At 49.2% G+C, this 15,083-nt stretch overlaps 1 protein-coding gene across 1 annotated transcript in view; it reads left to right on the top strand.

The window, feature by feature from the left end:
• The window catches only part of LOC132213903 (protein Daple-like), an 80,542-nt gene that overhangs the window by 22,608 nt on the left and 42,851 nt on the right, over window positions 1–15,083 (top strand). Inside the window, 5 exon segments of the mRNA XM_059660784.1 lie at window positions 1,628–1,724; window positions 2,838–2,927; window positions 4,557–4,702; window positions 9,430–9,519; window positions 11,223–11,461. Coding sequence (XP_059516767.1) covers window positions 1,628–1,724; window positions 2,838–2,927; window positions 4,557–4,702; window positions 9,430–9,519; window positions 11,223–11,461 — 662 coding nt within the window.

A 15,083-nucleotide genomic window follows, 5' to 3' on the forward strand; every position in this document is an offset into this window, starting at 1 on the left:
ATGGAGTGCTGAAGTGCTGTCTAGTGTTCCCAAGTGCAAGGCTGCGCTGGGCCTCACGGGGAATATTCGAGTGGCACACAAGGGTCATCCGGGCCCAGGTATGGTGCTGTTGGCTCTGAGTGTATTACACGAGGCGTCTTTATGTCTTGATGAGCTGACAAAACGTGACCAGAGACTCCCAGGAACCGGTGGGAATAGTTTCAGTACTCACTAATTCAGGGTTCACGTGGTTGGGCAGAACATTATACTGTGAATCACAAGAATTGACTGAGCTATTGTTATCCTTTAAAAAATCCACAGCAACAGAGGAGGAAACAGGCTCAGGGAGATTAAACAACTTGTTCCAGGTCAATGCTCCTAGTTAGTGACACAGGCAGGATTCGAATCCAAGTCTTGCCTCAACCCAGAGGCGTGACCATATGAACCCTTCCTTCCTACAGCCCTGAGTAAACTCAGCTGCCTGCAGTGGCCGGGCAGGTCCAGCAGGTGGGGAAGGAGAGTCAGCAATAGACCAGGCCCTGGTGGAGAATACAGCCCAGCTATAGAGGCTGTCAGCTGGGAGGCAGGCGGGGCTGCCAGGTCTTCCTTCTGTATGTTTGTTGTTGTTGTTTTTTTTGTTTTTGTTTGTTTTTTTGTTGTTTTTTTTCCCTGAGAAGAAGATATCTGAATGTTGATGGGTACCTTAAAAGATATCTGAATGTTGATGGGTACCTTAAAAGTTTGGAATGCTGATACAGTAATTATTTTTTTGTTTTGTTTGTGTGTTTTATTAAATCTGCTTTTTTGGGCAGGACAGAGGAATGGGAGGACCTGGAGACATATTTGAGTCCAGGGACCCTTAAACCTAACCCGCGAGTATTCACAGGACCACAATGGCGAATCTTTTTATCTTGTTCTGTTTCTTTTTTATGTTACTTTATTTTTTTTTAGTTGTCTTTATTGGAGAGACATCAATTAATAAAATCATACACACTTTAAAATGAAATAAAATAGAATAAAATAAGTAAATGTTAAAAAAAAATTAAAAAGCTGTGTGGGCCAAACTTCACACACCTGTGTTCACATTGAGTCCATGAGCCTCTGGTCATATGATCTTTTTTGGTATAATCTACCCCAAGGAATCCCAGGTAATGGTGATGATGATGATGATGATGATGATGATGATTTAAGTGGATATAGGTAACACTCCAGAATCTTCTATTTTATTTATCTCAGTAGTTGAAATTAGAAAGGGGCTTGGAATTGGGGAGAAGAGCTGGATATAGACACAGAGTCTTAGAGCAGTAATGTTCTGATTCAGTGTTTAAATGTTTGAATCAAAGAACCCTTTTTCCAAGTAGGCAGATGTGCCAAAGCCTCAGATAGAAAGGACTTTAACAGGGATGCTCTGTTGCCGTGGTGTCCGAGCCTGCCTGTCGTTCTACCCCAGCTGGCAGTGGGGTACCTGGGGTAGCCTCCTCGAACCCCAATGAACAGAGTTTGAAAACCGCTGATTTTGTTCAACCCTTCATTAACACATGAAAAAAACTGAGGCCCAGAGAGGTTGCAGTTTTGATTAAGGTTGCACAACTGGGACAGTGCCTGGGAGTGCGCCTCAGCCCTTGGCCTTGTGTCTCTCTACCCCTAGGGCCAATTCCCTGCACCAGCAGCTGAAAGGGGAGCAGGAGGAGCTGCAGACCCACACTAAGAAGCTGCAGACCTCCCTGAACGACACCCAGCTGCAGGTGAACTGCTGGCAGGCCCAGTGCAACTGCCTGAGGAAGGAGCAGGAAGAGCTGCTCACAGACAACAAGGAGCTGCAAACCTCCCTTCATGAAAGGCAGCTGGAGGTAAACCACTGGCAGGCCCAGTATGATGGGCTGAAGGGGGAGCAAGAGGAGATGCACACACTCACCAAGGAGCTGCAGACCCACGCCAGTGAGCTGCAAACCTCCCTTCATGAAAGGGAGCTGGAGGTGAACCACTGGCAGGCCCAGTGTGAGGGGCTGAAGGCGGAGCTAGAGGAGCTGTACGCTCTCAACAAGGAGCTGCAGGCCGACGCCAATGAGCTGCTCACAGAATACAAGGAGCTGCTCACAGACAACAAGGAGCTGCAACTGTCCCTGAATGACACGCAGCGGGAAGTGAACATCTGGCAGGCCCGGTACGAGGAGCTGAAGGGGCAGCAGGAGGAGCTGTACGCTCTCAACAAGGAGCTGCAGGCCGATGCCAATGAGCTGCTCACAGAATACAAGGAGCTGCTCACAGACAACAAGGAGCTGCAACTGTCCCTCAATGACACGCAGCGGGAAGTGAACATCTGGCAGGCCCGGTACGAGGAGCTGAAGGGGCAGCAGGAGGAGCTGTACGCTCTCAACAAGGAGCTGCAGGCCGATGCCAATGAGCTGCTCACAGAATACAAGGAGCTGCTCACAGACAACAAGGAGCTGCAACTGTCCCTCAATGACACGCAGCGGGAAGTGAACAGCTGGCAGGCCCGGTACGAGGAGCTGAAGGGGCAGCAGGAGGAGCTGCAGACTCACAGCAAGAAGCTGCAAACCTCCCTGGACAACACGCAGCTGGAGGTGAACCACTGGCAGGCCCAGTACGAGGGGCTGAAGGCAGAGCAAGAGTCGCTGTACGCCCTCAACAAGGAGCTGTACACCCTCACCAAGGAGCTGTATGCTCTCACCAAGGAGCTGCTCACAGACAACAAGGAGCTGCAACTGTCCCTGAATGACACGCAGCAGGAAGTGAACAGCTGGCAGGGCCGGTATGAGGAGCTGAAGGGGGAGCAGGACGAGCTGCTCACAGACAACAATAAGCTGCGAACCTCCCTGAACGACACGCAGCTGCAGGTCAACTGCTGGCAGAACCAGTGCAACTGGCTGAGGGAGGAGCTCCAGAGCACGGACATCTCACTGACCGAGCTGGACAACCGCTGCCAGGTGAGGCCTGGGGCTGGAGGGCCTCAGGACCCTGGGTGGGCCTGTTCCCTGGGCTGACGCCTTGGGCTCAGCCAGGTGGGAATGGGTCCTCATTGGCATCTCTGCTCAAAGGGTGTGTGTGAATGTCACTCAGAGGCAGAGAGGAAGCCAGAGGCAGTTGACTGGGACGAACACCATGACTGGCAGGGGTGTGCTACAGAACACCTTTCACCTGATTTTTGCTTTTTGTCGGGGAGGTGCATGGAAGCATCCAAGTACCGTTTCATCTCCATCCTCTCGACTGAGCACTCTGCTCTCTGTGTCATCTCATTTAATTCTCACAATGATCTTGTGAGCTGGGGTTCCCATCCTTGTCCCTCTGAAGTAGTGGGTTGGAACCCCGTTTGTCTGAAGCCAAAGCTTGGGACTTTCCTGCTACACCAACCACGATGATGTTCTAGAGCAGGAGCTGGCCAGCCTCAGCCCAAATTTCAGGTCCAGCTTCACGCCTGTTTGTGTACAGACAACTTTCTAGTAGCCATATTCAAAAAGTAAGAGGAATCAGGTGGGATTAATGTAGGGGTCTTTTTTATTTAACCCTTATATCTAAAATATCACATGTAACCCCAAAAGCTTATTAATGAGATTTTTTAAAATAATATGATTTTTTATTGATTTTTTGAGAGAAACATCCATCAGCTGCCTCCTGCATGCCCTCTACTGGGGAGTGGAGCCAGTAACCCAGGCATGTGCTTTGATCAGTGTGGGGCGCAGCTACAGTGTTTGGACAGGTTCAAGCCTTGGACTGATGAAAGGGCACAATCCTCTCATTGCGACGTGCAAGGCCCAGCTTGGAGGGCAGAGCCTTCCCAGCACAATTATAGCCAACAGCTACAGTGGTAAGCTTGAACCTGTGGTCCGAACACGTGGCCCCACATGCCTGAGTGATAGAGTTCATGTGCATGTAGTTGAGTAGGACTGAAACCCACGAGAATGTTGTCAACATCTTGATCACGCCCTTCCTTTGCCTCGTGGCATCTGCTATAAAATAAAGACACGGCTTGTGGACGCTGGCGCTGTCTCTATGTCAGAGGAGCAGCATCCCACTGAGACCCAGCTTTCATTCTCTTGCTGTCTTTTCTTAATCCTTCACTGACCCCTCTCAGGGTCACTGAACCAGGCTGAGCTGGCCTGGCACATAAGGCAGCCTGGGGCTGAGTATGCCATGGCCGTGCCGGCTCACCACAAATCAGAAATTACACTGGTGATTTCTTAGTGAATGGGACACTCAACCTACTGAGAAACACACACACCGGGCAGCTTATTAATGAGATACTTTACATTATTTTTAATTGTTATTAAGTCCTCAGAACCTATTATATATTTTGCACTTATGGCTCAGCTCAGACTGGCTGCGTTTTCAGTGCTCAGCAGCCACACGTGGCCAGTGGCTGCCTGATTGGACGGTGCAGCGGCAGAAGGCTTGGCCATCCCCATGGCATTGGCCGTATTGGTCATGCCAGCTGACGTAGATCATACCAAAATGACCATCTTTGTGCACGTGGCCTTTTTCTCCTTTTGGATGTCGATTCCCAGCAGTGGAATCACGGGAGCGTGTGGTGTTTGAGACATTGTCCATCTGTGTTTTAGCTGGTCTCCCGCCTCAAGGGCAACTTGGAGGGAGAAAAACGTGACCTGCAGAGCCAAATCCAAAGGCTGAAAGAGCAGAACCAGAGGCTTCTCCAGGAGGACATGGAGGACAAGGACCAGCACCAGGAAGAGCAGCAGCAGTACGTGTGAGGGGTGTGGGCTGACGGACGCCCGTCAACAGAGGGGCCGTGGCTTCCAGCTCCACGACTAGACCGCACCATTCTGGGCAGCAGAGAACCCCTGGGTGCATTGGTGTCCCAGGCAAGGGGACGGACCATCCTACCAGCACATCCTTCTCTCGTTTTCCCAGGAATGGTTCTAGATTTCTGCAAACAGGGGCGGTTGGCTTTGTAGGCTTTTCAGAGACACTGCCCCCTGCCAGACGCTTCTTAATCTTCTTTTGGGATCAAGTTCACTTGAAAAATACAACAGTGATAAAGAGAGGCTCCTAGGGAAGGACTTCAGATCACAGGCTGAGTCCTTTCTGCGTCGGTTTTTCCCTTAATGGGCTGCAGAGTGGGTTGTTGGTGTGCAGTGGCTGTCCTCCCTCTGCGGACATTGTGTTTGCCAACAGGCCTGGCCCTGCAAAGTGCACAGAACCAGTTACCTGGTCTCCATGAACCAGTAGGAGTGATGGGATGTGAGCAGAGCTATGTGCACACAGATGTTGAGGAGCACCATGGAGGTAGAAGGAAGCATAGTGGTAGGAGTTGGGGTTCTGCTGCTGACATGGATGGGAAGAAGGCTGGCCAGTGTGTGTGGGGGGGGGATAGGGGCAAGAAGGTTGGGCAAGAAGGAAGGCTGGGGGAGGCAGTTCTCAGCTGTGGAAGGCTTCCATGCCTGGCTAATGAGTCGGATTCACTGGGAAGTGGGTGATTAAGGGATGCTGGTGTACAGGGCCTAGGAAGCTGCCAGAAATGAGGGCAGGAGGAAGAGCCTTGGTGCTGGAAACCTTGTGGTTTGGAAGTCAAGTCATCTGAGATGCATCTTGTGGGTCCAGGGTGGTCTTCACCCCTCGGTGCTGTGCTGCTGGGACTGTCCTTCCTTGTGATCGGGAATGGCTGGCCAGTGTGGGACAGAGGGACATGGCCACAGTGACCACTGGGGCACTGTCCCAGCTCCCCAGGGTGACGATTCTGCTCACTGTTCTCCCGGATTCGTCTGCTCATCTACAGGGGGCTCAACACCTACCAAGGATGGTTGACATGGAAAACCTCACTGTACTTTTGGGGTAGAAGTGAGAATTTGTACCCTGAAGTGGGCTCTCTATAACGCAGCTGCTAAAAATTACCAGCAGAGCTTGGGCAGGTGCAAACTAGAAGAGTAGGGACCTGGTACCCTGGGGGATGATCTGGAGATGGGTTTGCATTAGAAAGTGTCTGTAGGAGGTCAGAGAGTGGGCAGGCTTCCTGAGCCTGCTCCAAGCGGAGTCTTCCCCAGCCCTGGGATAGCTAGGCCATGAGTTTGTGGGGCTAGGGGACGGCTGTGGGAACAGAATAACACAGACTAGAAGAACAGAGTCCGAAATGAGGGCGCTGGGAGCAGAGCAGGTTCGTGGCCAGGGACCCAGTGGTTTGCAAGCGATCACTTCTCGCGGGTGCTCACTTTGTGGTGAACTCGAGGGAAAGCCCTTGGATTAGGGGGCCTGGGCACCTTCTTGACTGAAGGAGCCCGAGCAGCTGCCTGGATGCCGAGGACTCATTTTCAAGCAGGGAAATCTGGGGTCTGAGATGTCAAGGCCACATGGGTGAGGAGAGGCAGGAACTGGACAGGCGCCGGCGGCCCAGTGGGGGGCGCTGTATAGCGAGCACTGTGTGCATGGCTCCTGGACCAGTGATGGCGTACCTTTAGAGCTCGGCATGTCAGCATTTTGAAAAACCCTAACTTTACTCTGGTGCTGTGTCACATGTAGAAAAAATTTTTTTAATTAAATCTTTATTGTTCAGATTATTACATTTGTTCCTCTTTTTTCCCCCCCATAACTCCCCTCCTCCCAGTTCCCGCCCCACCCTCCGCCCTCACTCCCCACCCACTGTCCTCATCCATAGGTGCACGATTTTTGTCCAGTCTCTTCCCGCATCTCCCACACCACTTTCCCCCCCAAGAGTAGTCAGTCCATTCCCTTTCTATGTCCCTGATTCTATTATAATCACCAGTTCATTCTGTTCATCAGATTATTTATTCACTTGATTCTTAGATTCACTTGTTGATAGATGCATATTTGTTGTTCATAATTTGTATCTTTCCCTTTTTCTTTCTCTTCCTCTTCTTAAAGGATACCTTTCAGCATTTCATATAATCCTGGGTTGGTGGTGATGAACTCCTTTAGCTTTTCCTTATCTGTGAAGCTCTTTATCTGACCTTCAATTCTGAATGATAGCTTTGCTGGATAAAGTAATCTTGGTTGTAGGTTCTTGGTATTCATCACTTTGAATATTTCTTGCCACTCCCTTCTGGCCTGCAAAGTTTCTGTTGAGAAATCAGCTGACAGTCGTATGGGTATTCCCTTGTAGGTAACTGAGTTTCTTTCTCTTGCTGTTTTTAAGATTCTCTCTTTATCTTTCGCTCTTGGCATTTTAATTATGATGTGTCTTGGTGTGGTCCTCTTTGGATTCCTTTTGTTTGGGGTTCTCCGCGCTTCTTGGACCTGTAAGTCTATTTCTTTCACCAGGTAGGGGAAGTTTTCTGTCATTATTTCTTCAAATAGGTTTTCAATATCTTGCTCTCTCTCATCTTCTGGCACCCCTATAATTCTGATGTTGGTACGCTTGAAGCTGTCCCAGAGGCTCCTTACACTATCCTCGCATTTTTGGATTCTTTTTTCATTATGCTTTTCCGGTTGGGTGTTTTTTGCTTCCTCTCATTTCAAATCATTGACTTGATTCTTGCGCTCCTCTGACTGCTGTCGGGAGTGTGTATAATAGTCGTTATTTCAGTCCGTGTATGCTTAATTTCTAGTTGGTTCCCAAATATAACATTGAGGGTCTCATTAGTTTTCTTGTAGATCTCATTAAGTTTATCGGCGGCTTCTAAACAGTTCTTGAGAGACCTTAAAAGTGTGGTTCTGAACTCTATATCTTCCATTGACAATTTTGTCCTGTTTCTTTATCTCCGCATTTTGTTATGCTTCCTTGGTGCACCCCCTAGTGGTCTTTGTTCGCAGTCTTATAGTTAAACCTTGATTGTTGTAGCTAATACCAGGGAGAGTTTGACCTCCAGGCCAAGTGGCTATGAGAATCAGCTGTGTCAGCAGTGAGAGAACTTCTGTCCTCTAGGGAGGTGCTAATCTAGCCTTTGCCTGAGGCTCTCCGGCAAATGGTTCTGCGCTGGGCTTTGGCGGGGCAGGTCGCACAGGATCAACAGGGTGGGCCGGAGAGAGCAGTTATGGCGGCTCTCAGTCCTGTCCCCAGGGGCTCTGCCTCTCTGAGTCCCAGCACCCGCTGCAAAGCTGGGAGAGAAAGCTGCACTCGCTCTGACCGAAGCCAGACAGTCCCACTTCTCCGGTTTGAGTCTGGGTCCCTAAAGACTCGCCTGTATCTGGAGCTCAGAGTCTGCGAGTCCCTCCCGATTGAAAACGCCAACCGCGCCCTCTGCCGCCAGCCTGCTCCATGCACTCCGCACCTCAGAATTTGACTTCAGCACTGCGCCTCCTCTGAGTGTCCGTATGCGTTTCTCTTTCCTCCTAGTTGTAGGACTTCCACTCAGCCAGCGTTCCTGTGGTTCTGGGTGATGTCAGTTCCGTCTTTTAGTTTCACTTTTGAAGTAGTTGTTCAAAGCAGCAAACTCCGGCATTAACCTATGCCACCATCTTGGTTCTCCCACATGTAGAAATTTTTTGATATTTACAAACATAGTAAAACAAAGACTTATATTGTTGATATTTATTTCATATATTTGAATGCCATTTAACAAAGAAAAATCAACCAAAAAATGAGTTCGCGTGTCACCTCTGACACGCATGTCATAGGTTCGCCATCACTGTCCTAGACAGACAACAGGAAAGCATGCCATGCCCTCTGCTTCAGGAAGGCCAGGCTCCCTCTCCCAGGAGCAGGGGTGCCCTCTGGCAGCCCAAGGTTTAAGAGGTGTCTCTCTGGTCCTTTCTGTGTTTTTAAAAATGTGAACTGACTTCCCACGTTTAGGAATTAAGAGATTGTGCTTCAGAGCCGGGGCTTCTGGATCCTTCGGGAAAAGCTGTCAGAAGCTCCGCCACATGGAGAGCGGCGCTTCGTTTGCAGGCCCCGCGTTAGGTCCCAGGTGGCACCAAGCGCTCAGCCTCGCCGTAGCCCCCACTCCTCCCTCAGGTCCTCCCAGGCCGCTTTGCTCCTGATCTTATCTGTTTGGCTCCCAAAAGGCATTGAGTTTGCTTCACTAGAAGTGTTAGCAGAAGCCCAACATTGGAGTGGGCCCTGGTCGGAGGTCTGACTTTGCTAAACTGACCTTTTTAACCTGATGCCCATCTAAGTCACCGAGGGCAGATGCCTCCCCACACTAAAGGTATCGTTGGGCTGCACCCGCAGGAGCTAGCCTAGCCCTCGGTCTGACCCGAGTGCCCAACGCCCTGAGCTGACATGGCTGGGACCCTCGGGGTTTCCCAGCTTGAGTGTCAGATGGTTCGGGGTCTCTCTCCTGAGGTGACGTCCAGCCTGACCCTCGGTGTTCAGCCGTCTCCTCGACGTGTTAGGCTCCTGGACCCACGTCACATGCTTCCATCCCCGTATTCCCAACTCAGGGGTCATGGTGGTCATGAGCACCGTGATGTCTGAGTCCCAGAAACACACTGGCTCCTCTGGGCCAGGTCCCAGGCAGGGTGATGCGTCAATTTATGTGTTTTATTTTAAAAAACAGACTGTTTTTCTCTCTCTTCTGTTAGAGACAAATTCAATGCCTTACAGAGACAAAATGAAAAACTGGAAGAAAAAAGCATGGCTCAGCACAAGTTCCATGATCCAGCGCCAAAGAAGTGAGTTGATTTAAGCGTCAGTAGCTTACACCCAGGACAGAAAGCTTGCTTTTTCATGAGTGGGGGAAGCTGTAGCACCTAGAGCAGCGGCCAGTTTGTTGGGCCCGTACCTTCCACTGTATGGCAGGTCCCTGTGTGCAGGTCCCTCCCAGCATGGAAAGAATTTAGAGTTTCTTTCAGTCCCGCCCTCAGTTCTCAGGGTTATCCTATGAGGGATGGTGAATGCTGCTGGACAGGAGCCTGATTAAGGGCAGAGTCTGTGCTTTTAGAGCCACTAAAGCAGGCGTATCAGCTTTTGTCTCAAGATTGCCGGACCTAGAAAATCATGCTTCTGTTTTGGGAAGGAAGCTTGGGGCAGATGCCTGGACCAGCACACCTGTCTTCAAGCACAGGAACCTTTTGTTCTGCCCTCCATTCCTCTGGGTTCACTGGACCCCCTCAGGGCAGGTTCACAAACACATTCCCTTCCCCAGAGAGCAGCAGCCCGGTGGTGGGCCAATTTGATCCCCAGGACTGCCGGCCTCCGTCCAGCAGGGCTCCCCCTGGGCCTGGGCCTGAGCCCAGGAGCAGGGCCTTCCCATTGTCCTGTCCCAGCCCAGGCTTGAGGTCAAATCACCATGAGTCCCGCATGACCTCTCTGTAGAAATCACAAAATTTCAGAACCTCCGCCTGACCCTTCTGTCGACAGGGAAATTGAGGCGCCGATGAGGAAATTGAGTGGCTTGTGTAAGCACAGTGCTGTTTCATGGCAGAGCCAGGACCAGAACCCAGCTGTGGTCCTTGTTACATTAGAATGCTTCATTTCCTGTTAGCTGCAATGAATTACCTTTTACATTCACTATTTTCATTTATTTAGTTATTTTTCCAATCCTCACCCGAGGATATTTTTCCCATTGAGATTTAGAGAGAGTAGGGGTGGGAGGAAGGGAAAGGGGAAATGAAAGAGAGAGGCAGGGTAGGAGGGAGGGAGGGAGAGAGAGAGAGAAATAGAGAGAGGGAAGGAGAGAGAGAGAGAGACATCTATGTGAGAGAGACACATCAATTGGTGTCCATCTTCATACACCTTGACCGGGACCGGGGATCAAACCTGCAACCCAGGTATGTGCCCTTGTTGGGGGATCAAACCCACCACCCATCAGTGCTCAGGCCGACGCTCAACCACCAGGCAACACCACCCAGGGCTCACTGTTTTTAATTCAAACGGCCCACTCTCCTGCCCTCTTCCCCTCACCCAGATTCCTCAATGACGAGAATGGGCAGAGTATGCCAGCCAATTTCATGTATTATTACACCTAGCAGAAAATGTGGAGGTCCCTGACTCTTTCTGAAAATGGCGTTTTGGTGGAATTTTGCCAACCAGCATGATTAGGTCAGCATGGCACCACTTCCTGCCCTTGGCACAGTAATCAAGAGCTGAGAGCTGGGTGTGAAGTTCTGTTTTCCCGAGGGGCTAGTGTGGGTTCCTGCCATTTGAAGGCCTCCAACCACCCCTGGGTCTGTGCAGATTAACTGCACATTGTGTGCCACCTCCTGAGCCCCAGGGGGGATGAGCATGGTGATGGAAAAGAGCACCCTCATTCTGAACCAAATTAAGCGCCACCTTCTCAGGCTGGTGATGGAAATCCCAGCTTGAGTAGGGCACCCAGACACCTGCTGGAGGGGCAGTGAGGCTTGGTTGTGTCCTAAAAACCTACTTCTTACAGGAAAAAGCACTGGATTGGAGCCAAAGTCTTAGTCAAACTCATCAAACTAAAGAAAGGGGGATCCAGAGAACGACCAAAGTCAACCCCACAGAGGCCTCCCTGGCCGCTGGGGTCCTCAGACCAGGCCTCGCCCAGTACTTCTCAGCCTCTTCAATCGCAGCTGGAACCCCTCGAGGCCACCCCATGCTGCTCAAAGGTGACAGAAGAGCAAGACACCTGCAGGGGGCCCAGGGGAAAAGGTAGGAAGGGCTTACCTGGCTGCAGGCGGGAAGTGTTGGGGGGAGGATCTCAGGTCTCCCTCAGGGATGGGAGAACCAAGGAGACTGCGTGCTAGGTGTGTACATGTGTGTGTGTGTGTGTGTGTGTGTGTGTGTGTGTGTGTGTGTAGGAGACTGAAGGGGGCATGCTACACACACCACATCTGTCTCCTTTGGTATGTGAACACCCAAGTAGGAAATATAAACCCCCGTCAGTGTGGCTGCATGTTCTCCCAGAACAATTCAGGTCCTTCAGCATGAGGAGCCTCACAAATCATGGACACTGTGGTAGGGACTCGAATATCCAGAACTGATCTCCACACAGTTCCTGCAGAGATAGCTCCACAGCGGATGTTTCCTCCAGGCCACTTCTGTAGGGAGATCCCCGGTGCATTTAACACGTGATGGACAGCTGCAAGGTCTTCAGCGAGGCCTCCTGTGGCTCTGATCTTCCTGTCACTGTGACAAGCGGGTCCAGTTTTCTTCTCTGACTTGATCTGGCCTTGAGTCCTGCCACCACGGTGTGCACTGTACCTCATCATTCAGGGTTGTCATGTGGAATTTCCAGAGCTTTTGAAGTGGATTCCTACTTGCATGTGCTGTATGTATTTCATCGAATCTAAGAGGCTGTCAGACAAGGGTGCTCACATAAGAAGAAGATAAATGGGTTGTGGCAGTGACGATTTTGTCACAGTTGCCACCTGGTCGACAGTGACTGTGAGACAGGCTCGAAGCTGCATCCTGATTTCAGAGATGTTAAGGTTTGGGAGAGGGGGAAAGTGCATCTTACTTGCCTTAAACATGGCTTAGTTTTCAATTTACTTTTAAATACCATGTTCTACATGACTTACCTATAAACCTGCCAAACGTGCACCCTGAGCATTTAAATTTTATGAAGGACACCAGGACTTCCTGAAGACCAACCCAGGCCTGAGACTCATGCCCTTTCAGGGGCAGCTGTGACAGCACCAGGGCCCATGACAAGCCGCCTCTTGAGTGTGACCTGTGCACACGCCTTTCTGGGTGACATTCACCACTTCGGGACCTGGTGTGTCCCTCGAAACTCAAAAAACACAATGTGTACATGCATCCATACTAGTGTTTGGGGACTAATGCTTGCATTCCAAGTCTTTACAGGAGGTGAATTAGGTAAAATCCTCACATGCAGGGAAATGATAACAAACTTATTAACATTTATCTAGAGGTATCTGTTGCCTCTGGTTTTCATACAGGATACATAATTTTTTTTCACACTCACACCTCCCCTTGTGTTATTGTCTAAGTTGAGTTAATTAATGATAATCAGCCGAATTGACTTAGCAACCCTTTCAGAGAAAAGATGCTTGACTGCCCAGGCTGGTTTTTCTCAGTGGTTAGAGCATCATCTCTAATATCACAGAGTCCAGGGTTTCAGTCTGTTCAAGGGCAAGTACCTGGGTTTCAAGCTCAATGCCTGGCCCGGTCAAGGTGTGTGGGTGGCACCCAATCAATGTGTCTCTCTCACAAAGATGTTTTTCTCTCTGACTCTGTGCCTCCCTTCCACTCTCTGAAAAAATATCCTCAGGTGAGGATTAACAAAACAAAAAAATAGAAGTAAGATGGCTGTTGACAGGACTGCAGGCTTCTAGATAGTGTGAGAGTGAGAGAACGAAAGGAGAGTGCATGGAGTATCAGTATTTGTGAGTGAGGGACAGCTATACTCCAAGGGACTGTTGGGACTGGCAGACTGGCCGCCCATGATTGGGCAGACTCTACAGCAGCTGAAATCTCTTCTGGAGTGGCCAGCTCTGCTGTAGAGACCAAGCCATCTTGTAGGGGAGATGGCTGTGATTAGAGACGGACTGTGATCAGAACCCCAGTCTTACCTTCAACTGGGGAGATCTCAGATGCTTCCTGGGACTTTAAAACCAAAACTTCCAGGGACCAGTTATCTCAGCTGCGAATCTAGGAATGCCAGAACTCCAACCTCCCCGACCACGGGCACCTGGCAGGTTTTCTCTGAGGGAGACAAATGTGCGAACTCACGGACAAGCCCTGTGCCTTGTCACAGAGCAGAAGGAACAGCTGAATCAAAGAGCACTCACCTGGAACTGGCAAAGTAAACACAGCTGGCATTGCCTGAAGAAAGTCAGTGCAGGAGACAGAGAGCTACATAACCAGAAGCACTGAGAGGAGAGATCATGGGGAGACAAAGAAACAGCCCGCATACAAAAGAAAGGAGGACTAACCAGAAAAGGAAGGAAATGAAATTTAGGCAAGCAGTATGACAGAGAAAGAATTCAGAGAAGTGGTCATAAGGTCACTGAAAAGGATGGAAGACACATTCAACAATATGTGTAGGAACCAAGAAGAAATGAAAAGAAGCAAGAACAAATGAAAAAATGACATTGCTGCAATAAAGAACTCAATAGAAAGCATCAACAGTACACTAGAAGAAGTGGAGGACCACATCAGTGAGCTAGAAGACAAGATAGGAAAAATGCCCAAGCAGAGCAGCATCTATACAAGAAACTTAAAAAATAGGACGAGAGCCTAAGGGAACTTTGGGACAACACAAAAAGAAACAACATCCGCGTAATAGGGGTGCCAGAAGAAGAGGAAACTGAACAAGGAATAGAAAATCTGTTTGAAGAAATAATGACAGAAAACTTCCCTGATATCGGGAAGAAAAAGCTCACACAGTCCCAAACAAGATGAACCCCAAAAGATTGATAACAAGACACATTATAATTAAATTGGCAACACCAACTACAAAGTAAGAATCTGAAAGGCTGCCAGAGAGAGACAGAAAGTTACCTACAAAGGATCTGCCATCAGACTATTGACTAATTTCCCAACAGAAACACATCGGCCAGAAGGGAATGGAATGAAATATACAAAGTCATGCAAAGAAAGGGTCTGAATCCAAGAATACTGTATCCAGCAAGGCTATCAATTAAAATTGAGGGTGAAATCAGGATCTTTACAGACAAAAAAGGACTAAGGGAGTTTATTACCCCCAAACCAACAATGCAACAAATGCTAAAGGGTGTGCTATAAAAAGAAGAAATAGGAAGGGAAGAAGGAACACAGGCATAAAGAATAAAAATGGTGACAAACAAGTACCTTTAAATGTAAATGGATCAAATGCCCCAATCAAAAGACATAGGGTAGCTGAGTGGATAAGAAAACATGACCCATATATCTCCTGTCTACAGGAAACTCATCTTAGAACAAAGAACTCACACAGACTGATGGTGAAAGGTTGGAAAAGGTTTTTTCAGACGAATGAAAAAAAAAAAAAAGCTGGGGTACCAATACTTATATCAGACAAATTAGATCTCAAAGTGAAGAACATAACAAGAGATAAGGAAGGCCACTTCATAATACTAAAGGGAGCAATTCAACAAGAAGATATAACTCTCGTAATCATAGAGGCTCTCAATAGAGGAGCACCCAAATACATAACAAAACTTCTGGAGGATATCAAGGGAGAGATTGACAGCAATACAGTCATAGTAGGGTGTTGAGTGTGTTTCCTTCCACGACCCGCGTGGAGTAGGGTTCTGTACCTGAAAGAGGAGCCGCACAACAAATGAGAGAAAAGACACGAGATAATTTTGCA

Source organism: Myotis daubentonii, chromosome 12 (genome assembly GCF_963259705.1).
Source record: "Myotis daubentonii chromosome 12, mMyoDau2.1, whole genome shotgun sequence".
Taxonomy (NCBI): domain Eukaryota; kingdom Metazoa; phylum Chordata; class Mammalia; order Chiroptera; family Vespertilionidae; genus Myotis; species Myotis daubentonii.